The sequence below is a fragment of the Oryctolagus cuniculus genome, chromosome 16 (assembly GCF_964237555.1).
Source record: "Oryctolagus cuniculus chromosome 16, mOryCun1.1, whole genome shotgun sequence".
Lineage (NCBI taxonomy): Eukaryota > Metazoa > Chordata > Mammalia > Lagomorpha > Leporidae > Oryctolagus > Oryctolagus cuniculus.
The window spans coordinates 40,912,080-40,932,768 of NC_091447.1; the positions used below are offsets into that span (position 1 = coordinate 40,912,080).

General features: G+C 42.3%; 1 protein-coding gene across 18 annotated transcripts in view; it reads right to left on the reverse strand.

Annotated features, from left to right (window-relative positions):
* The window catches only part of PPP1R9A (protein phosphatase 1 regulatory subunit 9A), a 320,664-nt gene that overhangs the window by 58,124 nt on the left and 241,851 nt on the right, over positions 1-20,689 (reverse strand). For 17 of the 18 annotated variants that reach the window (XR_007922245.2, XM_070059813.1, XM_051852968.2 and 14 more), the window contains 3 exons: positions 15,485-15,640; positions 3,071-3,124; positions 310-539 (listed from right to left, as the gene is read on the reverse strand). Coding sequence is in view for 17 of the 18 variants with exons in the window: in XM_070059813.1 (XP_069915914.1) it covers positions 310-539; positions 3,071-3,124; positions 15,485-15,640 (440 nt within the window). In the remaining variant the exon portion in view is untranslated. The remainder of the gene's footprint in view (positions 1-309; positions 540-3,070; positions 3,125-15,484; positions 15,641-20,689) is intronic. The other variant, XM_070059816.1, reaches the window with a different exon arrangement.

Below are 20,689 nucleotides of genomic sequence, written 5' to 3' on the forward strand. Positions count from 1 at the left end.
GTTTCAAAGAAGATAAAGAAATTCAAATATTTTAAGTTACTGTCAATGACTGACCATCAAAAAAGAAATCAGGGGGCAACTGGTTGCCAAAAAAATTATAAAGCGTAAGAAATAAATATTATCTTCTTTGAGAAAATGATGTAAGTGATTCCCCAAATGTGTTTCTGCTGTCTACCTCTGCCTACCGATGCTCCAGAGAAGGGTAACGCTGAGAGCATCTTTTCTGTTCCACCAGGTGTCTTGGAGCCAGTGGACACCAGCCTTCTTTACACACACATAATCATTCTTTAGCTAGTGAAGGCTGCTTACTTTTGTTGAAAATCCTTGATCAACTTCTTCGCCTTGTTGTATTTCTTTTCCAGGGCCTGATACTGGCTTTGGGTCTCTTTGAGATGCTCATTCACTGTGTGGCATAACGTTTGGGCCTCAATCCAGTAGCTCTCGAGCTTCAGCATTCTTTCTTTATTCTCTTCGATGTTTTGTTGCAGTTGGGTTTTTTCTAGTTCCCACCTCACTTTCTCATTTTCTGCTGCTTGCAGCTGGAGAAAGCAAAGGTCAAGGCAAAGGTAATTTGGAAACTTTTCTTGCAAAAACTGCTTATATTTTATAGTCTGTTTTAGATTACATTCCACTGTTACAGAGACTCTGTATCTAAACACCTCGAGATGAGAAGACCAAATATCCTTTCCATAATTTTGAAAAGTGAAATGCTTTGTCCAAGTCGCACATCTGATAAATGATAAAGCATGAATTTGATTCCAAGTCCCATGACTGTCTTTCATGCCACGCACGAGCAGTAGAAGATATTTTAGAGTTCGCTCATATCCAATGAACGTCAACACGCTTTCTTTGAGAGTTTTTAAAATAAGAAGTAAAAATTAACACTCAGTTAATATAGGGAGTGGGGAAAGGCAAGGAGGGAAAGGAAGGGATAGAAGCCCACAATGGCCTGATGGTTCAGCGAGGGGCCCTGCAGTCCTTCAGCTTAGACTTAAATCCCGGTTCTGCCACTGCTGGCCTTTAAATCTCCGGCAGGTAACTCAAGTTCTCTGAGTCCCTTATGTCACCTACACAACAGAAATGTCATGTGACACATCGGCACGCTGGGAATAGCTCCCTCAGCATAATAATCACCTGGGGAATATTAGCTATTTTTACTCTGCTTTTAATCATTTTGATGCTATTATTACATTCTTTATTTCCATCGATGTGAACATAGTCAACACTTCATTATTTCACGGGCAGCGTTATGAATTCCTAGAGTCTTATAAACCTCAGTTCATAGACAAGTTTTAAAAACACTCTATTAAAAAGTAAATTGTTTCTTGATTATTTTTAATTCCTCCAATGAACCACAAAGGCAGCCTTTCGGGATCTCTGCTTCCAGGGAGTCTTAGTACACTAGGCTAACATGCTCGTCGCGAAAGAAATTCCACATGGACCATTCAGAAGAGTGCTCAAAAGTCACTTATTCACAATAGCTGTCTGGCATTCAAACTTGTGCTGTAGCTTACTTGATACAAAGGCTAAACTATTGCCAGCGATGTTCTAAATCATGCAGCATTCATACACGTGTGTACCTATGAATATACGTACATGCAAGTGCATACACACATATATCTTTCTGCGTATGTTTTTAAGTAAACACATTTGTCAAAGAGATTATAAAGCTAAAAAGCAGCCAAAGCAGTTCAGAACCAGTAACTCAATTATCAACTTGAATAACATAAAGAATCATAATGAAGTAAGCTAACGGGTGGCTATTACATATCAATGTCAGCACAATGAGAAAAACAAAGCAGTTGATCATAGTTTGTAACTTAAATGTTTACATTCTAACATATCAGCTCCACTAAAATATCTATAACCACAAGGGAATCTGGATACAACCAGCAATTTTTTTAAAAAAACCAAACTTTTATTTTTCCTTTCTAGGTTAAGAAACATTAACAATTGAAAACAGGACTAGTTTTTTTTTTATTTTACTGTATCTTTTATTAAGAAATTTTTTTTTTCATCAAATTGTTTATTTACCAACTACCACTAACTTAAAACTCATTGTCCACAGAGCTGGGTTGACACCATGAATGATGCGCAGACGTGTTCTGACTAAAGAGCTATGGGGTGGATCAGCCGAGAACACCGTTTAACCAACACGGCCTTGCTCATAAATCTCCACTTAAAACACACATGGAAAAATCCAAACCTGTGTTTAACATGAACAAGAAAACACATCTTTAGTGGTGGGGGAGTAATTCTACCTGAATTTTAAAGGAATCATAGAAAACAAGAAGGAACATTATTTTTAAAGTAATTTAAAAGGTATTTTAAAAGTATCTGAGGTTATATATTTAACAAAACTAAACACAAGTGCTAGAACTGTGTCTCACACAAGTTCATTTAATTAACAGTTAAGAATGTTCTTTTGAATCTTAAATTATTTCATATATAGGGAGTAAAAAAAATACTTCCTTTTATTAAAACTTTTCTCTACCACAAATTTAGATAATATGAACTCAACATGTCTAAAAACTTCTAGCAGTTCTTGGAAGTTGAAGTCAATTTCCCATGCATTGTATTGATTGCATAACATTTAATTATTAGAAATTGGAATTGTTGCTATCAAAAATAATTAATGTGTGATATTTAAAGAATACATCGTTTAAGTTAAAAAAATAAATGTTTGAAGCTATTCACAATAAGGCAAATAAAGAGAAGCAGGTAACACAGACTAGCTTATGCTTAAGGGATCAGTGAATAAAACACACGAACATTTGAAGCATTAAAAATACTAATTTTTGAGGAAATCTCCAAGGGAATTGGCCACATATACACAAATACTTGTGTAGGTCTCAGTATATATGTTAATGCAATGTTATCGGCACGGAGGCAGGCATGGGTGCCTGCTCTCCCAGGCAGGTTTCTCTACACCCACTAACACTGGAAACGAATCGCCCTTGTGTGTTCTTTCAACTGCACCACGGAGCAAACCCTTTAGCGCTAGGGTGAAGTGACCCATGGCATCCGAAGTTCAACAAGCACAATGTGGACACCGCTTATTGGTGCTTACCTTAGTCTTCAGTTTTTGAATCTCTGCCTCTGTGACTGCATGTTTGATTTGCAACTGAAAATTGAAAAGAGAGAACACATCTGAACGGAGACAGTACACCCATCTTTCCAAAGCCTCAGCAACTACAAACATACTTCAGTCCCTTGCGAAAGCCTAGGAAAGTGCACCAGGCTGTAGTGCAGCAGGTTGTAAATGCAGACGCCTAGGGGGCACAACGACTCAGTGCAAACCAACTCGGCACAGGGCTTCTGGCTCACGCGCCCTGAGGTGAGATTAGGTTCACCGGTTTAATTGCTCAGGGACCAAAGAGAAGGAAACACGTTTTCCTGCCCTCTTTGCAGCTCTTCCTTTATGTGAGTGTCAGGGCGAGTCAGTGGCTCCGTGGCCCGATCTGGAAGAGAGGTGGCGCTCTAGTTCCGTGAGTCCCACGCTGAGCAGCTCAGCTGAGCCGCCGTGGGGGAGGGGAAGGATGCAGCTCACAGCGGAACCTCCGATAGACATATTTTTTTAATTGCAGAAAAGGTGCGGATCGAGATTTCTGCCCTCCAGAAGGGCCACTCCTGGGGAAGGCTCACACCCCCTCTGCAGCTTGGGAGCAAGCGCGAGTTCGCTTCACCCCTTCCCCTTGCTCTGTCTCCTTTGTAAGGGGAGAACGGATGAATCGGTAATTTCCTCCAGGGACAGGTAAATGCCCTCAAATTCAGGGGAAACAATTTATGGATTCACAGCTCCTGGTCTGACATCCTCGGGCCGGGCGTGTGTGGAATTCAGAGTTCTTACGATGTCAGGGGAGCACACATCCCCCACGGCAGGGTCTGTGTAATCAAACACAGAGCACTTCTGCCAGCAAGCCAGCAGGTTCCCCTGAAGTGAGCTCTGGAAGTGCTGGCAAGGCATCCTGCCTGGCCAGGCTGTGTCACCAAAGGACAGAAACGTGCCACAAAGTTACAGAAAAGAGCATCTTCAGGGCCTTGCGGATTTGGCACTGGACACAAGGGGCCCTGCACGCACACCATGCATGTAGTCAAGCCAGTCTGCACCAGAAAGGGCAGGGCTGTGGAACCCTCACACCTGCACCTGAACTTCAAAGCCACAGCCCCTCACCCACTCGGCTCTCGCGTTTACCACTTGTATTTCCTTGGTCCTCACCCAGTGTTGGGGGCCTGGGGGAGGCAGAAGGGAAAGCAGGAAGAATCAACAACAGGGCGATGGGGTCAACTTCCCAGGAGTCGGGGGTCTGTGAGCTCCCAGCGAGGTGCCCCCTCCCCAGTGCTCCCCTCTCCCGTGACACAGGAGGGGGTGACTCCACTGCTGTGATGCCACTGCTGCCCCTGCCCCGCCCACACACCTCCTGTCTCACTCCCACTCTCTCCTCTTTCTCCTTCCACCTGCGGTTTCTGTGCCCCAGGGGTCTCCAGAGAGGCAGGATCCCCCCTGAGGCCCAAATAGCCCATCCTGGTTCTCTGGGCTTCTTACCATAGCCCCAGGCACACCACCATTACTTCCTGCCATTAGTCCTAGTGTGCCTGGCTGGGAACCTGCCATACGCTTTCTCAGTGACCAGACGGGGAAGGGTTAGCCAAGACAGCAGTGTGCTCTGCATCTTGCTGCCAAGTCCTGTGCCCACTCAAAGCCCTGGGTGGGAGGTAGCTTCCAAGAGCCCAGCGATGCTGGCAAGTCAGATGGGCAGGTTCCTGTGTCCCAGGGCTCCTGCAAGGGCGGCTCCTGGAGCAAACTCACTACTGCAAAGTCACGGATCCTTGGGTTTCTGGAACTCACTTTCGATGTGGGAAGCTGAGGCTCACAGCCGACTGGCCTGGGCTAGCCCTCACAGTCAATCAATCATCATGAAAGCCAGGACATTTCTTGAAGAGTTTCCGCATACAGTATACTGCGAAGATAACCCTTTACCCACTAAGAAAGATCAGGGCTAACCTCCCTCACCAATATAATAAAGTTAAAGGGCAAAAGACATTAGACATATGGTCTCTATATTGTGGGGAGCAATCCGGACTAGACTAAGTTACTCGAATTAAGACTTGTTCTATGCATCTGCTCTCCCACAATATGGCGTTGGGAGAGAAGTAAACAGCTTCCGCACAGCTGCCTCCAGTTCAACCAATTAACTGTAGGACTTGCTCCTGATTGGAGGAGAGCAGCGTACTCGGCGTGTGGGCAGCCGAGTTGGGATTGGCGGAGGAGGACTATAAAGGAGGAGAGAGACGGCATGCACCAGGAACATCTATGGGGAACATCTAAGGGAACCCGTGCAGCCCCCGAGAAAGCCGGCCGGCGGTGTGCCGCTCCCCTGCGGAAGTGGGGAATGCGGCCAGGGGGAACTGCCCTTCCACGGAGGTGGAAGGGATAGTAGCCAACCCGGGAAGAACCAGCAGCAAACCCGGGGAGGGCCGAGCAGACAGAAAGAACAGCGCAGGGTCCTGTGTCGTTCCCCCACGAAGACGGGGAGCGACACTATATAAATCTATAAATGTGTGTTTATGTGCACACATGCGCATCTGCACTCACATACACGGAACTTTCTCATGCAGGCATTGTACTCCAGTGTGCACATGCGTGAGCATGCCGAGTCTCTAATGGTTGCTGACCAAAGGGTCTACTCCTCGTCTGTTCTGCTATGTGCCAAGTGTGAGGAGTGGTTAAGTTAGACTGCTGGAGTTTATCTCGGGCTTACGATGCACTACCCATGTGGCACGGGGAAAAAATGACTTCTCTTTCCTCACCTGAAAATGCAGTTGCTTATAAGTTATGAGCTTCCTCCCTGGAAGATAAAGCGAGATGACCCTTGTAAAGCATTCAGCACTGTGGCGAAGCATAGACTAAGTCCTTAAGAAGGTCAGCCAAGACCAACAAAGAACTCAAAGAAAATTACAACTCCACTTCTCGGATGAAAGTGCTAACTGCTGTACAATGTCACACCCGGAATGAAATGGACACCTCTGGTTGCTGCAGAAGAGGAACAAGAAATCAAAGGCACACATTTCAACAGGGGACCCTGCCCTGTGGGTGAGTGCCCGACGCTATTTTCTTGGCAGGGAACACACAGTAGGGCAACCAAGTCTACGTCCTGCAGCTGCCTGGGACTTGGGGCTTCCTCTGTCTCTAAGTTGTTCTCTGGGGCTTGATGGGCCTGAGAGACCTCCCTGTCATGAGGAAGACAAAATTGCTTTCCAAAGGGGTAAAGGAACTTGACAGAAGAAGTAGAGCTGCTAAAAGGCTGAGTTGTCTTACTCGACAGCAGGTCTGTTTTCCTCCAGAGATTTATGCCAGAGACCAATAACCTTTCTAAGGGGCAGGTGCAGGAGTTTGTGAGAAGGGACAGGCTGGCTGTAGGGAGAGCAGGTCAACAGGGCTGGGTAACAGAAACACAGCCTGAGATGCCTGCGGGGCTTTCGGACCTCTGAGAACCTGGGTTTGGAGAGAAGGCTTGGAATGAGAGAAACAGATGAAAAAAGGTGGAGGATGACAGCTCAGGGTCTTCTCACCAAACACCAATCGCTGTCATCTCTCAGACCGCTTTTAATGTGAACGCCACAACAGTCATCCCAGGACCCAAGTCCAAATAAACAGACACGTCCCACAGAGAACAACAGCTCTCCCTTAGCATTCTGCAGAGGCACCTGTGGTTCCTAGTGTCTGTTTATTTCTCTCAAAGAGGCAAACATGGAGCATGTGTGCATACGACTGAATCAGTGTAAGCCAAATACAACTGCTAGAATAGAAACATCCTTATACCAAAACATAAATAACAAGACTGAACTTTGGTACCCTCTCCACTTGTCTTGTGCAGGCAAGAAAAACATTTCTTCTTGAAAAAGTAAATATATATATATGTATATATATATAATATTCGTAGGAAGGATTTTTAATGGAGTATTAGAAATGATCTAATCAGATAAGGGCTTTATCCTCTTGATAAAGTGATTTCAGAATTGGAACCAGACTTTTTACAAATTATCTTTGTGAGTATTTGCCTGATGTGTGTCTTACCACCAAGAGAATAAGCTCCACAAAATAAATCAGCAAACCTATATTTACTGACATTTTTATAAATGACACCCATCTTTATGTTAACGAAAGTATTTCTCTCAGCGAACGGTACATGCCGAATGAGATGAGAGGCTGACTGAACCACACTATGATACACAGATTTCGAGTAGGGTGAGACCCTCCAAGGAGGTCACTCTCTGAGTAGGAACTCATAAGCTGGTTATTAATAATGAAGATGCCAGATGCAGGCGACAGCTCCTTTTATAGTAAGAATCTGTTTACTGTCAAGTAGACAATAATTTACAGCTTGTCCATGTGTTAATGGAAAGTTCCATAAAGAATACATTATCATCTAATGCATGATAATGTTTATGGATTTTTTTCATAGACTTAAACAAATAAAATAACGTAAATTTCAGACTTTTTGTTTTTCCCCAGATAAATGTACAATGTACTCGCTGGTGCTAGCAGCTGCAACTCCTGATGAGGAGAAGGGTGATGCTACATGGTCAGCCTGTCCCTCCGTCCCACCAAATCTCCAGTGAAATCACCTTGGAGAAAGAAAAACTCACAGCTCTAAATGGACACTGAAACTGAACACAACTGTCCAAAAATATGAAAGTGTCATCGAGGTGAATTAAGAAAAATCACTTCAATCCAGTGACAGGGAGACACTCTGTGCTGGGAACGTGGATGGCCTCCACCATGGCACCCAGGAGTGGGCCCCTAGCTGGGTTCTCTAACTCCCTCATTAGTCTACAGTTGCTCAGAAGGCAATGACTAACATAGGCACAGAATGCAGGAAGGTGGCTGATGTCTTGCATTTCATGGGACAATGCATAATTTCAACTACAGACCTTAATATCAAGTGGTATAGACAAGGATACAGGGGTGGGGGCGCTTGGGGGATAGGCAGCAGCATTGGGGCACAGTAGGTTAAGCCAACTCCTGTGACACTGGCATCCCACCTGAGTGCTAGTTCAACTCATGGCTGCTCCATTTCCAAAACAGCTCCCTCTGAATGCACCTGGGAAAGCAGTAGAAGATGATCCAAGTGCTTGAGACCCCACTGCCCACGTGGGAGATCCAGATGAAGCTCCAGGCTCCAGGCTTTGGAAGATCTTTTTCTATCTCTGTGACTTGGCCTTTCAAATACAGTTTAAAAAATCTTTAAGAAGAGAGAGCGAAAAACATAATGGAAATCATTGTTTTTCTTCAACTTAGGGAACTGAGTAGTGAGATCTGAGTATACCGCATCTTACAGTACAGAGAACTGCCCCAGACAACAGGTGCCAGAAAACAGCAAGTACCTGGAAACTGGGTAACTAGTTGTGTCGTCCTGGTGTAGATCCAGGAAGGGACTCATCAATTTTAAAACTGAATAATTACTAACAAGCAAAACAGCTGCTGCCTCATTTCAAGAAAGCTAAAAGAAAAACAAGCAAACCTTGTCTATTGTCAGTAACTACAGAGGAAGGTAAAGAAATTATCAGATTGGAAACACAAATAAGTGAACTAAATTTTGCATCCCCAAAGTAAAGATATTTCAGGGTAACATAACATAAAGAAAGAAAGTAAAATGGAGAATAAAAAAATGACACACTAAATAAGGAAGAAGCCTCTTTCCATGTGCTCAAGAGCACACAGGAATTGAAGGTAAAAGCACATTTAATCCTACAGAAAATGGAATGTTGGCATAACAAGAAAAATCTGAGAAAAACTCTCAGACCCAGAAAATAGAGACAGAATAAACCATTAAAATGCACTAAATATTGATGACAGTGTTTCTAGAAAAGAAACAAATAGGAAATAACAAAAATTGAAAAAAATTAATGGAACAAAATGAAAGCAAATTAAAATAAAACCAAATCAAAATAGAAAACAAACAAACAAAAAAGAGGCATAATCCAGGATAATGTGAAACCAAGCTTAAAGTAAGGCAAAATGCATAAGCATCCAAATGTCAGGTTGTCACAACACTTTTCCTTTTAAATATGCTTTAAACAAGGAAGCTTGGCCTACACTCATTTCTATGTGATGCTCATTAGAATGTCATTCTCAGGGAAGCTCCTGAAAACAATGGCCTCCACAGACACATTATTTAAAGATACACTCTGAAAGATGAAAGCCTCAGAATTTCAGAATTAGGAGATTATGCTGTGAAAGGAATAAGAGTGGAAACTGATTAATCTGAGAGTACAACTACTTGTTACAACTATTACTCTAAAGCTATTTGAAAATATAAGTTTTTAAAAGTGTAACAAATTTTACTAACAATGTATTTTAGACTGAAACTTGTACTATATAGGAAGTATTCTTATGATACTGTTTTAGTCTCAATTTTAAAAATTATAGAAACAAGAATACTTTTGGACAGTTTGAAGATACTTCTTTGTAAAAAACAATAAGCATAAAAGAAACATAAGCATGAAATTGATTCAGAGTAATTAACTCTGAATAATTACAACACAAAATTTTAATTGGTTAAGTTTTCTTAGTAAAAGATACAGACTCCAAGAGTATGTTCATGTTAAGTTACAGTAAAACAAAGTACAGCAACAACATTTACATTCAACACAGGTATACACTTGTACTGGTGTGGTTACCTTGCTGTGTAAACAAAAATATCAGTCTCTCTATTAACATTAGACAAAGGATTCTCAATGGTAAAAAAAATCATTAAGTCATGTTTTAAGTACTTTCAACATAGCATCAAAGCAGATAGCCAACCTATAAGACACAAAGTACAATAGTGAGGTGTAATTTCATTGTACGATCTTTGGTTCAGGAAGCTAAGTAAGGAACATTGAATAAGGATACAGAAAATACAGAAGGTCTAAAACACAATGGCCAATGTTATCAAAAGAGTCCCTGAGAATCTACAGTGAAACACAGTCACTTCTATCACAAGTCGTGCATATTAATCCACAATAGAAGTGTCACTTTCAAAAACCCAAATCTGAAGAGACAGTATTACCCAGCCACAATGTAAGAAACATTAAATTAAAAAGTTACAAGTTAAAAACTATTCCCTCAAGTAATCAAGTCAAAGAGAAAATAAAACAACAAAAATAAAAATTACAGACAGTTTAGAAAGTGATGACAAGAAGAATGCACATTGCAACTAAAAGATGCGGCCAAAGGCATACTAGGAGACAGACTTATAATTTTAACGGCATTCACATCCAAACAATAAAGTATGACACTAAATTAAGCGTTGATTGCAAGCAGTTAGAATAGGAGAAATCAAACATTCTGAAGCAAAACTGGATGATGGGACTGACAACACCAACAAAAGGCAGAAATGACTGAATCAGGTAGGGGAAGCGCCCCGTTTAATACAATATGTCAAACTAACAAAGGCTACTTCCTCCCTCTCTTGAGTCCTACTATGGAGAGGCCAAAAGAGAAAAAGCATCACACAAAGGCCTCAGGGTCTCATTCATCAGCCACATAAAAGCCTGTGAGATGCTTAAGAAGCAGAACACTGTGCTCCCAGGTGTCTGGGAAACTGAGGCTCTGCAGCAGGGGCACCTCAGCAACCAGGAGAGGGAACGGCAGTTTATCTTCTGACTGCTGTGCACAGCCTGGCTGTGCCTGCATCTGGAGGCACACTGGTCAGCGCAGCCTATGCCAGGCCCTGGAGCTGGGACCTCCGGGCCCCTGGCACAGCCGCAGTGCCGCACAGCAGGAAGGCAGCAGCCAGTGAGCCCACAGCAGGGCAGCACTGGGCCCCATCACAGCCAGGGGAGCTGCAGCTCACTATCTTGTGAAAGGCACACATAGAAATACAGTTAACTGAAACACACAAAACAAAACAGAACCAAAAAACACGGTGAGGGGAGGGGAGGTACCGGACAGTGCGCCTGGTTATTATCTTGTTAAGTGGCAGAGGGAAGTTTCCATCTGCTTTATATACTGCTAAGCAAAAATCACCTAGGACCAAGGGAAAGTAAGTCAGGGGAAATCAAATGAAAATGCATTCACTTTTAGGAAGCAGATGAACATCTGGCCTATCCAAAGACAATCAGGTAGAAAGATAAAAAAGAAGCGAGGAGGTATGAAAATGCAAACTCTGAAGTAAGGCAGCAGATGTTAAGTTCTAGTACTGAAGTGGCTAAAGTAATCGTGAACTGACTGAACTCTCCAGTTAACTGACAAAAACTCACTCCCAGGTTAGGATGGGACAGACACTGGAACAAAAGACAGGATTGGCTGAAAATAAAGATATAGAGAAAAAAAAAGCAAATATAAAAGAAGGCCAGAACTTAAGTTTTACCATAAGACAACATAGATTTAGGGGAAAAACGTATCAGAAGGGATAAGAGATATGCTACAATCAATCAAAAAGGTATAATAGTCCTGAACATATATACAGCTAGCATCAAAGATTTAAGGGATAAAACTACAACTGATAGAATTATAGGGAGGAACACATGACTGCAGCTGGTCATTTGAACACACGATTTACAGAACTGGTAGATCAGGCAGACAAATCTAAGTCATACTACAGGAAAAATGCATGTGTGTATTTGTATTACTAATCTTACATATTAAAATGTATATTAAATATATATTGAAATCTATATTAAAATACACATTAATCATATATGTTAAATATATATAAATGTCAGACCCAAATATAGTGTATGTGTGGTTTTCATATTTTCTAGAAATAGTAAAACAAAACTGTTTTTGAATCAAGTTATAAAAAAGTCTCAAAATTCGTAAATGATAGCAATTATATGGAATACGTTTTCTGATTAGCATGTAATAAAGTTAAAGTCCAATAAAATCTAGCAAAATAAATGTTGATATGCCTTAAAAATAAAAAAATGCAATTCAATACTTCTTATTTTAAAGAGGAAAACACAAGAGAAATTATCTATCAATGACAATGATACTCTACATGTAAAAACTTGTGACATATAGCTTAAGCAAGAATCAGAAAAGAATCATAGCTTTAATTATCATGATGCAAGAGTAATTAAAAATAAATGTACTAACTGCAATTCATCAAAAACAAGAAAGGAAGGAAAATATATTGATAGGAAACAATCAAATAATGCTTTTTTAATTAAAAAAATAAATTATTAGGAATGTCAAATTTATCATGAAAGATAAAATCCTGAAATTAAGAAAAAGGTTAAGACATTAAAATAAAGAATATTGAAATGGTAATTAATTATAGTTATAAAATGTCAATACCTATAAAATCATTTCATAAAAATATGCTAACACATACACAAAGCCTAAAGGAAATATTCAAATTTCTTTAAAAATTCAAAAATACCAATATTGGCCTGCTTAGATGGAAAACTTAAGTTAAAAATCATTATTATAAAAGGTATTTAAAATCTTCCTCCACAGATACACAGATGGTTTATGGCTAAGTAGTAACAAACTTTTGAGAACAGGAATTTCTACCTTATGTAAATCCTTACGTCTCTTTTATAAAAGCCATTTCTGCAAACAGGACAATCGTCTTTACATTGCAGGTCATAGGTTCTTTTCGACAGCTGTTGACTGACCCACTCTGGTTACGTTTTCTATCCCTTACCAGTTGGACGTTCATTTAGCTAACAGTGGGATCAGACACGCAGACCTGACTTCAACGTATACCCCATATTCTTGGATTGAAAGAGCCAGTGTAATAAAAATGTCAGTTCTCTGCAAATTAATTTACAGGGCAATGTAATTACAATAAAAATTGCAAGGGAATTGTTCAAGGAAATTAAATTAACAAAATGATTCAAATGTTTTTTTGAATAAGCTGAAAAGTGGAAGAGTATCTGAAGAGAAGAGTTAGATGGATCTGATTAGATCCATCAATGTTAATGTATATTTTAACAGTCCTGCCCTGAAGAAAAATGAAGAGATAGAACATAACGTGCAAGCCAAAAGCAGTGCAGAGCGTATAGGCACAGAGTCTGTAGATAACCATGTCGGCCCTCCAACCACAGGGCAATGGACAAAGGAGCATTTAATGAAAGGGCTGGCCAATCTGTCAGCTTTTTAGAAAAATTAAAATAGGCACCTGTCTTATACCACATAACAAATTCCAGCAATGCTTGATATCATTCATTCACTAAATATTTAAGTACTAACTCTATTGCAAGAACTGTGTGAGGACGGAACAGAACAAGTGGTGCTCACGTGTGGTAGGAAGACACACAATGCACAGAGGTAGAGCTGACGGAGAGAGTTTCAGTTCAGAGCATTTTCCTCAGGTACTGCAACAAGTCCTTTTGCTCAAAATGAAGTATTTAAGACAACTCTGTAACAGGAGACGTTATGACGAACTCAGAACAACGGGACCTCCATGCTCACCCCGGGCTGCATTATTCTGTGACATTCCCCGAGTGCTCTACACAGCGTGTTAACCACATAGATCTGAGACTGTGACAGTGGCAGTGTCCAAGCTCCAAGCACCACGAAAGAATGCCACACAGCTGAGACTCAGTGTCAATTTCCTGAAGCAGTTAATGTATTGATATGTTAAGTGCAAGAGAAGATCAGAGAACTACAAGTGCAATGTTGTGATAGTTGCCTGTTCTTGAGTTGGAGACAAGCCACCAACTGTTTAAAAACTAAAGTTAAAATGAAGCTGCAGAGTTGGTTATTCTGACTGAAAATAAATCAGCTATGTAATATGGAATGGATCCAGATAGTGCAGCTGTGTCCACCAGCATCAGTAGAATTTTTCTGTAAAGGGTCAGATAGCAAATAACTTAGGATATGCAGGCTATAGAGTCTCCTGCAACTACTCAACTTGTTGTTGCATCATGAAATCAGCCACAGACAACAAACAGATGGACACAGTTGTGTTCAAATAAAACTATATTTATCAAAAAGAGCAGTGGGCCAGATTGGCCAGTGTGTCATGGTTTGCCAGTCGCTGGTCTAGACCACAGTTGTCTGCACAATGGCCCAAACTTAGAACCATATTTATGTAGTGCTGAGTCCTTAGCTAATTTCAGAGCCTTAAGATACAACCTTCCACACATTATTTCTGCTTTTTTTAGTCTTTAGCTTCCATAACAGAAATGAGGACCCTTTGTCTAGCTCAGTCATCTAGTAAGGACCAGGAGCTTTCCCTACCTGGCAACATGAAAGACCTCAATTCTGATCTCTCCGATTCCAAAACTGATCTAAATTGGATTGAGAGCCACAACAACTCAATGAAATCAGCACCTAGATGACACCCTTCCCTCCTTCTCAGCCGCTTCCTGTAGGACTTTCCTTTGTCTCCAGTGTTCTTTGGTTTGAGAGATGGATTGGTGTTGTGGTGTTAACAGGTAAAGATGCTGCCTGTGATGCCAGCATCTCTCCGTGTGCAGTTTCATCTTTGAGCTGTTCCACTCCCAATCCAGTTCCCTGCTGATGTCCTGGGAAGAGCAGAGGAAGATGGCCCATGTACTTAGGACCCTGCCACCCACATGGGAGACCTGGAAGAAGCTCCTGACTCCTGGCTTCAACCAGGCTCAGGCCTGGCTATTGCAGCCATGTGAGGAGTGAACCAGCAGATCGAAGATGTCTCTCCCTGTCGCCTTTCCTCCCTCTCTGCTACTCTTTCAAATAAATCAATCAATCATTTTTTTTTACAAATGGAGAGGTTGTAAGTCATGACATACGGGTATATGTCTTCAACAAAGATGGACAGATAGTCCCCCAGAACTCTGAAGGAGTCTACGTGAGCATTAACGTGGAAGAAGAGTCTACATGGTCATCAGGGCACCCCCATAAGAGAAGGGCCGTGGCACCGGGGCATGGGGTCGCCACCACCCTTGCCTCCACAATGTGTTTGGTAGCAGTGGCTGCATCTTAAGCTTCCTCCAAAAAGGGACTTCCTTTCAATAGCTTTACTTATTAACCCCCAAGAAGGTGACAGCTTCCTGCTGTTGTCAGTCCCTATGCACTTCACCTTCCCTTACTAGGTCTATTAACACTGTTCAACGTCTGGTCATTAACCTCTCTCCAATTAAACTCTTTGGGTATGCCATCTGAGTCTTATTAGGACCCTGTCTATTTTAGGAAAAGAAAGAAAAATGAGCCTTTTTAGAAAAATCACAGCCTGAAGAAGGAAGCTCCTCAACAGGTACCGGAGCTTCTGTCGACCTGAAAAAATACCACTTGAATTCATCACCCAGTGGCACATCAAGTTATAGCTTGAAATCAGGAGCTGGATACATTGTCAAGCTGCCACTACGGCAAGAAATCAGCATTTCTATGAGTGATTTTAGAATGAGATCCACTTAAATTTTACTTTGGCGTTTGAGACTCAAGAAACTCTGTTATTAAAAAGCCTTCGTTTGATTATTCTCCATATATTATTCAAATAAAAAATGTATACTCAGAGACGGAACACGTGGGTACAGAGAAGCGTTTGGCCGATCCGTGGCTTACCTCTTTGAACTTGTGGCTGAGCTTGCTCGTGTCCAGGTCTGACGGGGAAAACACGTCTTCATTCTCAGGCAGCTCGAAGACCTCAATGGCCATGTCCCCGCCAGGAACCACGGGCCCTGCCTCGTCCTCCTCTTCATCTGTGGCATATTCCCCTGTCTGAAAGGAAGGGGGTTTCAGCAATCCGGCTGTCCTCATCCCAAGTGGAGATAGGTTATTTGAAAAATATTTTATGAAAGAGCAATGAAACGTGTCACCAAACAGTAAGAGTATTAAACCAAGCATGCTTCGTGCAGGCAATGTTATAAACAAAGGTTAGTTCAAAGATCCAAAGTGACAAGTCTGTGCCATACACAGGTGAACGTCTGAAAATCAGACACCATCAGCTGCATCTTTAGTATAGCAATGCGAGTTGCGTTCTTTCAATCCCAGTATTTGATGGTTTTGCTAAATAAAATTATGTTGCTAAGGGAAATGAGTAATTTCTTACAATTCCCATCTCCCGTGTGAATAAGCCACCAACACTGGAAGCAAAGGAACAAGGAGGCAGAGATCAAAGACCCGTAGAGTTGGAAAGGACCTTAATGAAACACTGCAGGTTAATTCTCCTAAGCTTGAGGGCTCACTCAGTCCTGCTTGTTTGTTAATTGCATAGTGATTGGCCATGAGTTGAGGGATAAACTGAAGGCCTCTCATCGGCAGTCGCACATGTGGACTGTTTTGCCAGAACAGCACTTTTACAAATCTATTTTGTTGATGGGGGGGGAGGGGGATTCTCACACAAAATGGTACATTTCCAGCCTTCTGAGAAAGCCAAGGATCTGTCCAGACATGCCCGTTGTGGTGTGGTAAGAATCGGCCGGAACTGGCGGTGGCTGTGCCTTTTAGCTGGGTCATGCCCTTCGTGACAGGCCACAGCCTCCCCAGCCCCGCGCTGCCCTGGGCTGCCCCGGGCAGTGAGCCTGCCTGCTTCCCAGGCCCCGGGCCCCAGGCCCCTGCAGGTATTGGAGTTCATGACCCCTGCAGTAAACGTGACTCTTTGCTGCTAACTTCCGGAACATTATTAGAAAGCAGCTCTTCTGGCACATCAGGCTGTGGGACGATAATTCAACATAATTGTTTTAAATCTTTACCTTATGATAGACTTTAAAGATAAATCACAGATTCACAGGGCTCCAAAGACAGGGTTCGTTTAATTCATGCCTTCCTTCAAGTCGGACTTTATCTAACACGTAAAACGCAGAGCAGAATTCCTACTGCTCTGAAAAAGAGCGCCGTGAACTGTACGTGCACTCCACAGCTCCAGCATCCGACTGCCGTTCTTCCTGTGGGTTTGCACCGTCTTCTTCCTGCTAGAGCTGAAGCGCTTTCTTTTTAAAATTATGTTTGCACATGAAGGAAATCTGGTCCTGATCCTCAATGCAATAACCCCTAATGTCTGGAAGGCCGTTAAGACACTGCCTTCAGACCTGCCTTTTCCAAACCAAACAATTCCAGCTTCCTCTGTGGGTCTGGACTGCTTTCTCTGTAATTGTCTCTGTGGCTGCTTGCTGATGTCTCTCCACTTTCTCCAAGCTGTGGAGCTGGGAGTCACACAGTTCCTCCTAAGGAAGTGAGAGCCACTGGCCGAGGAGGGCACACCACCTCAGCACCCTCCAGACTCCAACCTGGACTGGGGGCCGGGGGGTGGGTGGTCTTTGCACAGCCTAGGGTATCTTACGCACAGCAGTGGTTTTCCTAACTGCTTACAAGTGAGTGAACTGGTGCTTTGGTTTGTTTGTTTTAAACTGTTGTTCTTCCTCAAGTAAAATCAGCGATGCTTTTAACACTACCCCTTCTCCCTGACAGAAAAGAAATGAACCTTGACTAAACCCGAGTTGAAGATAACCAGGTGTTCCTGGAGATGGATGGGAGGCAGCTGACTGGACAGACACAGCTCAGCAGCTGACGCCTCTTTGCAGGAAGCGGCTGGTCCCCACGCAGCCACGGTCAGTTTTGAGGCACCTGTGCACAAGCTGCCGCTGGCCTCCCCTTCCCCTTTCTGATGCAGAAAACCAAACCCTTTTCTCATCAAACTGTTAACTCTCCACCTCCAAATGAACATGGAACGCAAGCAACACGCATGAGGTTCTACTGGACACGAACGCCTCCCCTTTAAACGATGTATAACCCTTCCCGAAGCTTCCCCAGCACTAAGTGAATGTATAGGACTCTCCGAAAAGCAAACTCTAAAACATGGAATCTTCCTTTTCTCTGGGGCCTGGTTTTTGGTTATGAGACAATCTTGCTCCTGGCTTGGGCACGCCAAAATAAATTATTTTCTGCTGACAGCTGAACCCGCTGTCTGCGTGTTTCCTCTGGTGTCTATGCTATGCAAGAACCCTGGGGGTTTCTGCACCGTTGCTCTTTGACTGCAAGGAAAGGAAGCTGGAGCCAGTGGTCTCCATGCTGGTCTGAGAGAGCTCCTCAGTTGCGGAACTCCAGGACTCCATGGAAACCAGGCTCCACCTACCACCCCAAGTGTCTGGCTCTGGCAGAGCAAAGTCCCTGACAGCTTGCTTGTTTGTACAGTGAGAAACCACCAACCTTAAAATTTGTTATGATCTTCGTGCAATTCTTTGAATTAATCCTCCTAATTCTACACACTTTTTATAGTCAGTAAGTACTTTGCAAATACCAGTGATGTTAATTAACAGGAACGTGGCAAGGCTGGGCAGCAAACAAACCTTGCGGAAAGCCTTCATGTGAGTATGAAACTGTGTGCCTGTGTTTAACCCTGGAAGTAAGACTAGTGGCAAAGGGAGACCTTTCCTGTAAAGGCTTACATCAGGTATGTAAAATTCAGTTCTTCATAATCAATTTGAGACATCACATGATTGACTCAATAAAACCTTAAACTAAATTTAAGGTCTGACTAAGCAATATTAGTGCGATACATTTAAAGCATGAGCAGAAATGAACAGCTTCATTTCCCTTTGCCAGGATGAAACAAATACGTAAGTACTCTGTGTGAGAGAATGGATGGGAGTACATGCCTAGGATGGGGCCTGCCGTGGAACAGGATCCAAACAAGTGTTCTTAATAAATCCAAGAACGACAACTGCATTTACTTAGTGCTCTCTAGAAGTTCCTGAGGGGTTTTCAAAATTATGACAGTGAACAGCAGTCATTTGTTGATAAGGCAGTATTCTGTCACACATATTCTTAACAGCCTTACAGTGTAGGTATAACATAAGCAAATTCTTACCTCTAAGGGTAGACCTAGCTTTGTCACCCATATATACTTTATTGAAACTATCTTCATAAATCTGTTATAAAGAATTCTTCTTGATTCTTTTGTCAATTTCTTCTCCTTCCCAACACCCAAGTTTCTTATAATCCTGCTGAAATTCTTATCATTCATTTCATCTTTCTGCTTACAAATGTTTTCTCCTTCTGATTAGTCTTGTAAGCGTTCGGAGGACAAACTATGTCTTTTACTGTCCTGATTCTACTCATTGTTTATTATGAGCCATGGATAGGGTGCTCAGACTTTAAGCTGTCATTCTCTCTTGCTGAGCATCTGCCATTTCCAGCCTGAATAGGCTTTAGAATAACAGGTGCATTTATCACAGGACCTCATAAACATTTGGAAATAAGAAAAGTTACACTCAGTGGACTAAGAGTATTCGTTCACTTCTGATCCTTTTATCTTTGTTAAAAATGGAAACTTTTTGTGGTTATTCTGCAGGTAAAATAAATGACATAGAATGAATCGTTAGCAGAATGCTATAAACTCCCAAATTACTTCAGATCAAATCTTCAAGTTATACAGGAAGACAGAAAATGCTGCACCAAAATAAAATCGCTAGATCAACGTATTTCCAGCTAAGTTAAAAATCTTTCAAGGAGTTAGACTCTTGACATCCTTTTTTTCTCAACCTCCAAACTCATCTCGAATGTAGTGAGGATAGTTCTTATGGTAAAAACCAACATAGATTTTAAATGCTCCATTTCATGCTCTCCTCCACCTTCCTAACTAATGTCTCATATTCTTGATAGCTCCATAAAGGGGAGGAGGGGATTATTAATCTGTTTGCAAGTTACTGTGTGGCCAGCACTGTATATTCCTCAACAATGACACGCTCTGGGCGTTACTGTACTATCTCATTTGGAGTCAGCTCTGAGCCTCAGAGGTGCTACCGAAGGGTAGACAGTTAAGTTGTTGAGGATACTACATTAAACATATCCCAGAGCCCACACTGCCTTCTAGGCCATGCTGCTTCAGTATACTGAACCTGAAGTATCTTGGGGAGAAAGGGAATACATTCCTTCCCTGCTTCCCCTGGTACACAGTCCTGCTGTGTTGGGATTCGTCTTCCACGACGTTGAACATTATCATTCAGTTCTCTTGCACCTGTGTCTAGTGGAGCCCAACATTCCTGTGCTCTTCCCTCATAATACGCTCATCCTGGCCAAGGGCAAAGGAGGCCCCCTAGAGAGGATGGGGGCTAAGTACTGACTGCGTTAACTGCAACGGGAAGACAGGAATCATTGGGGAACAAGCAAATGCATGCACATACCGTTTCGTGTTACCTGGTCACAGAGGTATTCATGATTTTCCTATCTTTTAATTGCAGGGTCAAGTCTTCCTCTCATCTTGTGGGTCTGCTGGCTGATGCTTTATGAGTTCTTATAGAAAAAACCTACAACTATAACATACAATCCATACAACTGCTGTAAAGTCCTTAAAATGGCTGAAAAATAGCCTTGCGAGGAAATACAGGAGCACAGTTCATGTTTTTAGGATTTGGATTTGCCCCTATCTTTTGTACTTGCTTCTCACACCTGTTGAGCTACCAGTCTTTACTGACTCTTTGCTGTAAGATCCAGCTTACAGACACAGCAACTTCCTTGTCACTTTTGTTGCAAGAGGGCACTTGAAAGTTTATTACATGGCATAATTACAACCCCAAGAACAGCTGGCGGGTTCCGCCTCTTGGTGAACATATGACTTCTGGCTGCAGGAGGGCTACAGTCCGGAACACACGAGTTCTCTTTTTATCAGTCTGCATGTTTTCAGAAGGAACAGAGACTGCCTGTCATATTGGTGAGTTGGTTAAGAAGGATTCAACAAAACAATCCTGGTTTTGTAGGCACTTACACCCTATTCAAATCCTGCCTGGGAGACACAGGAAGTGTCAGCTTCCAGATCTTAGTTTCAATTTC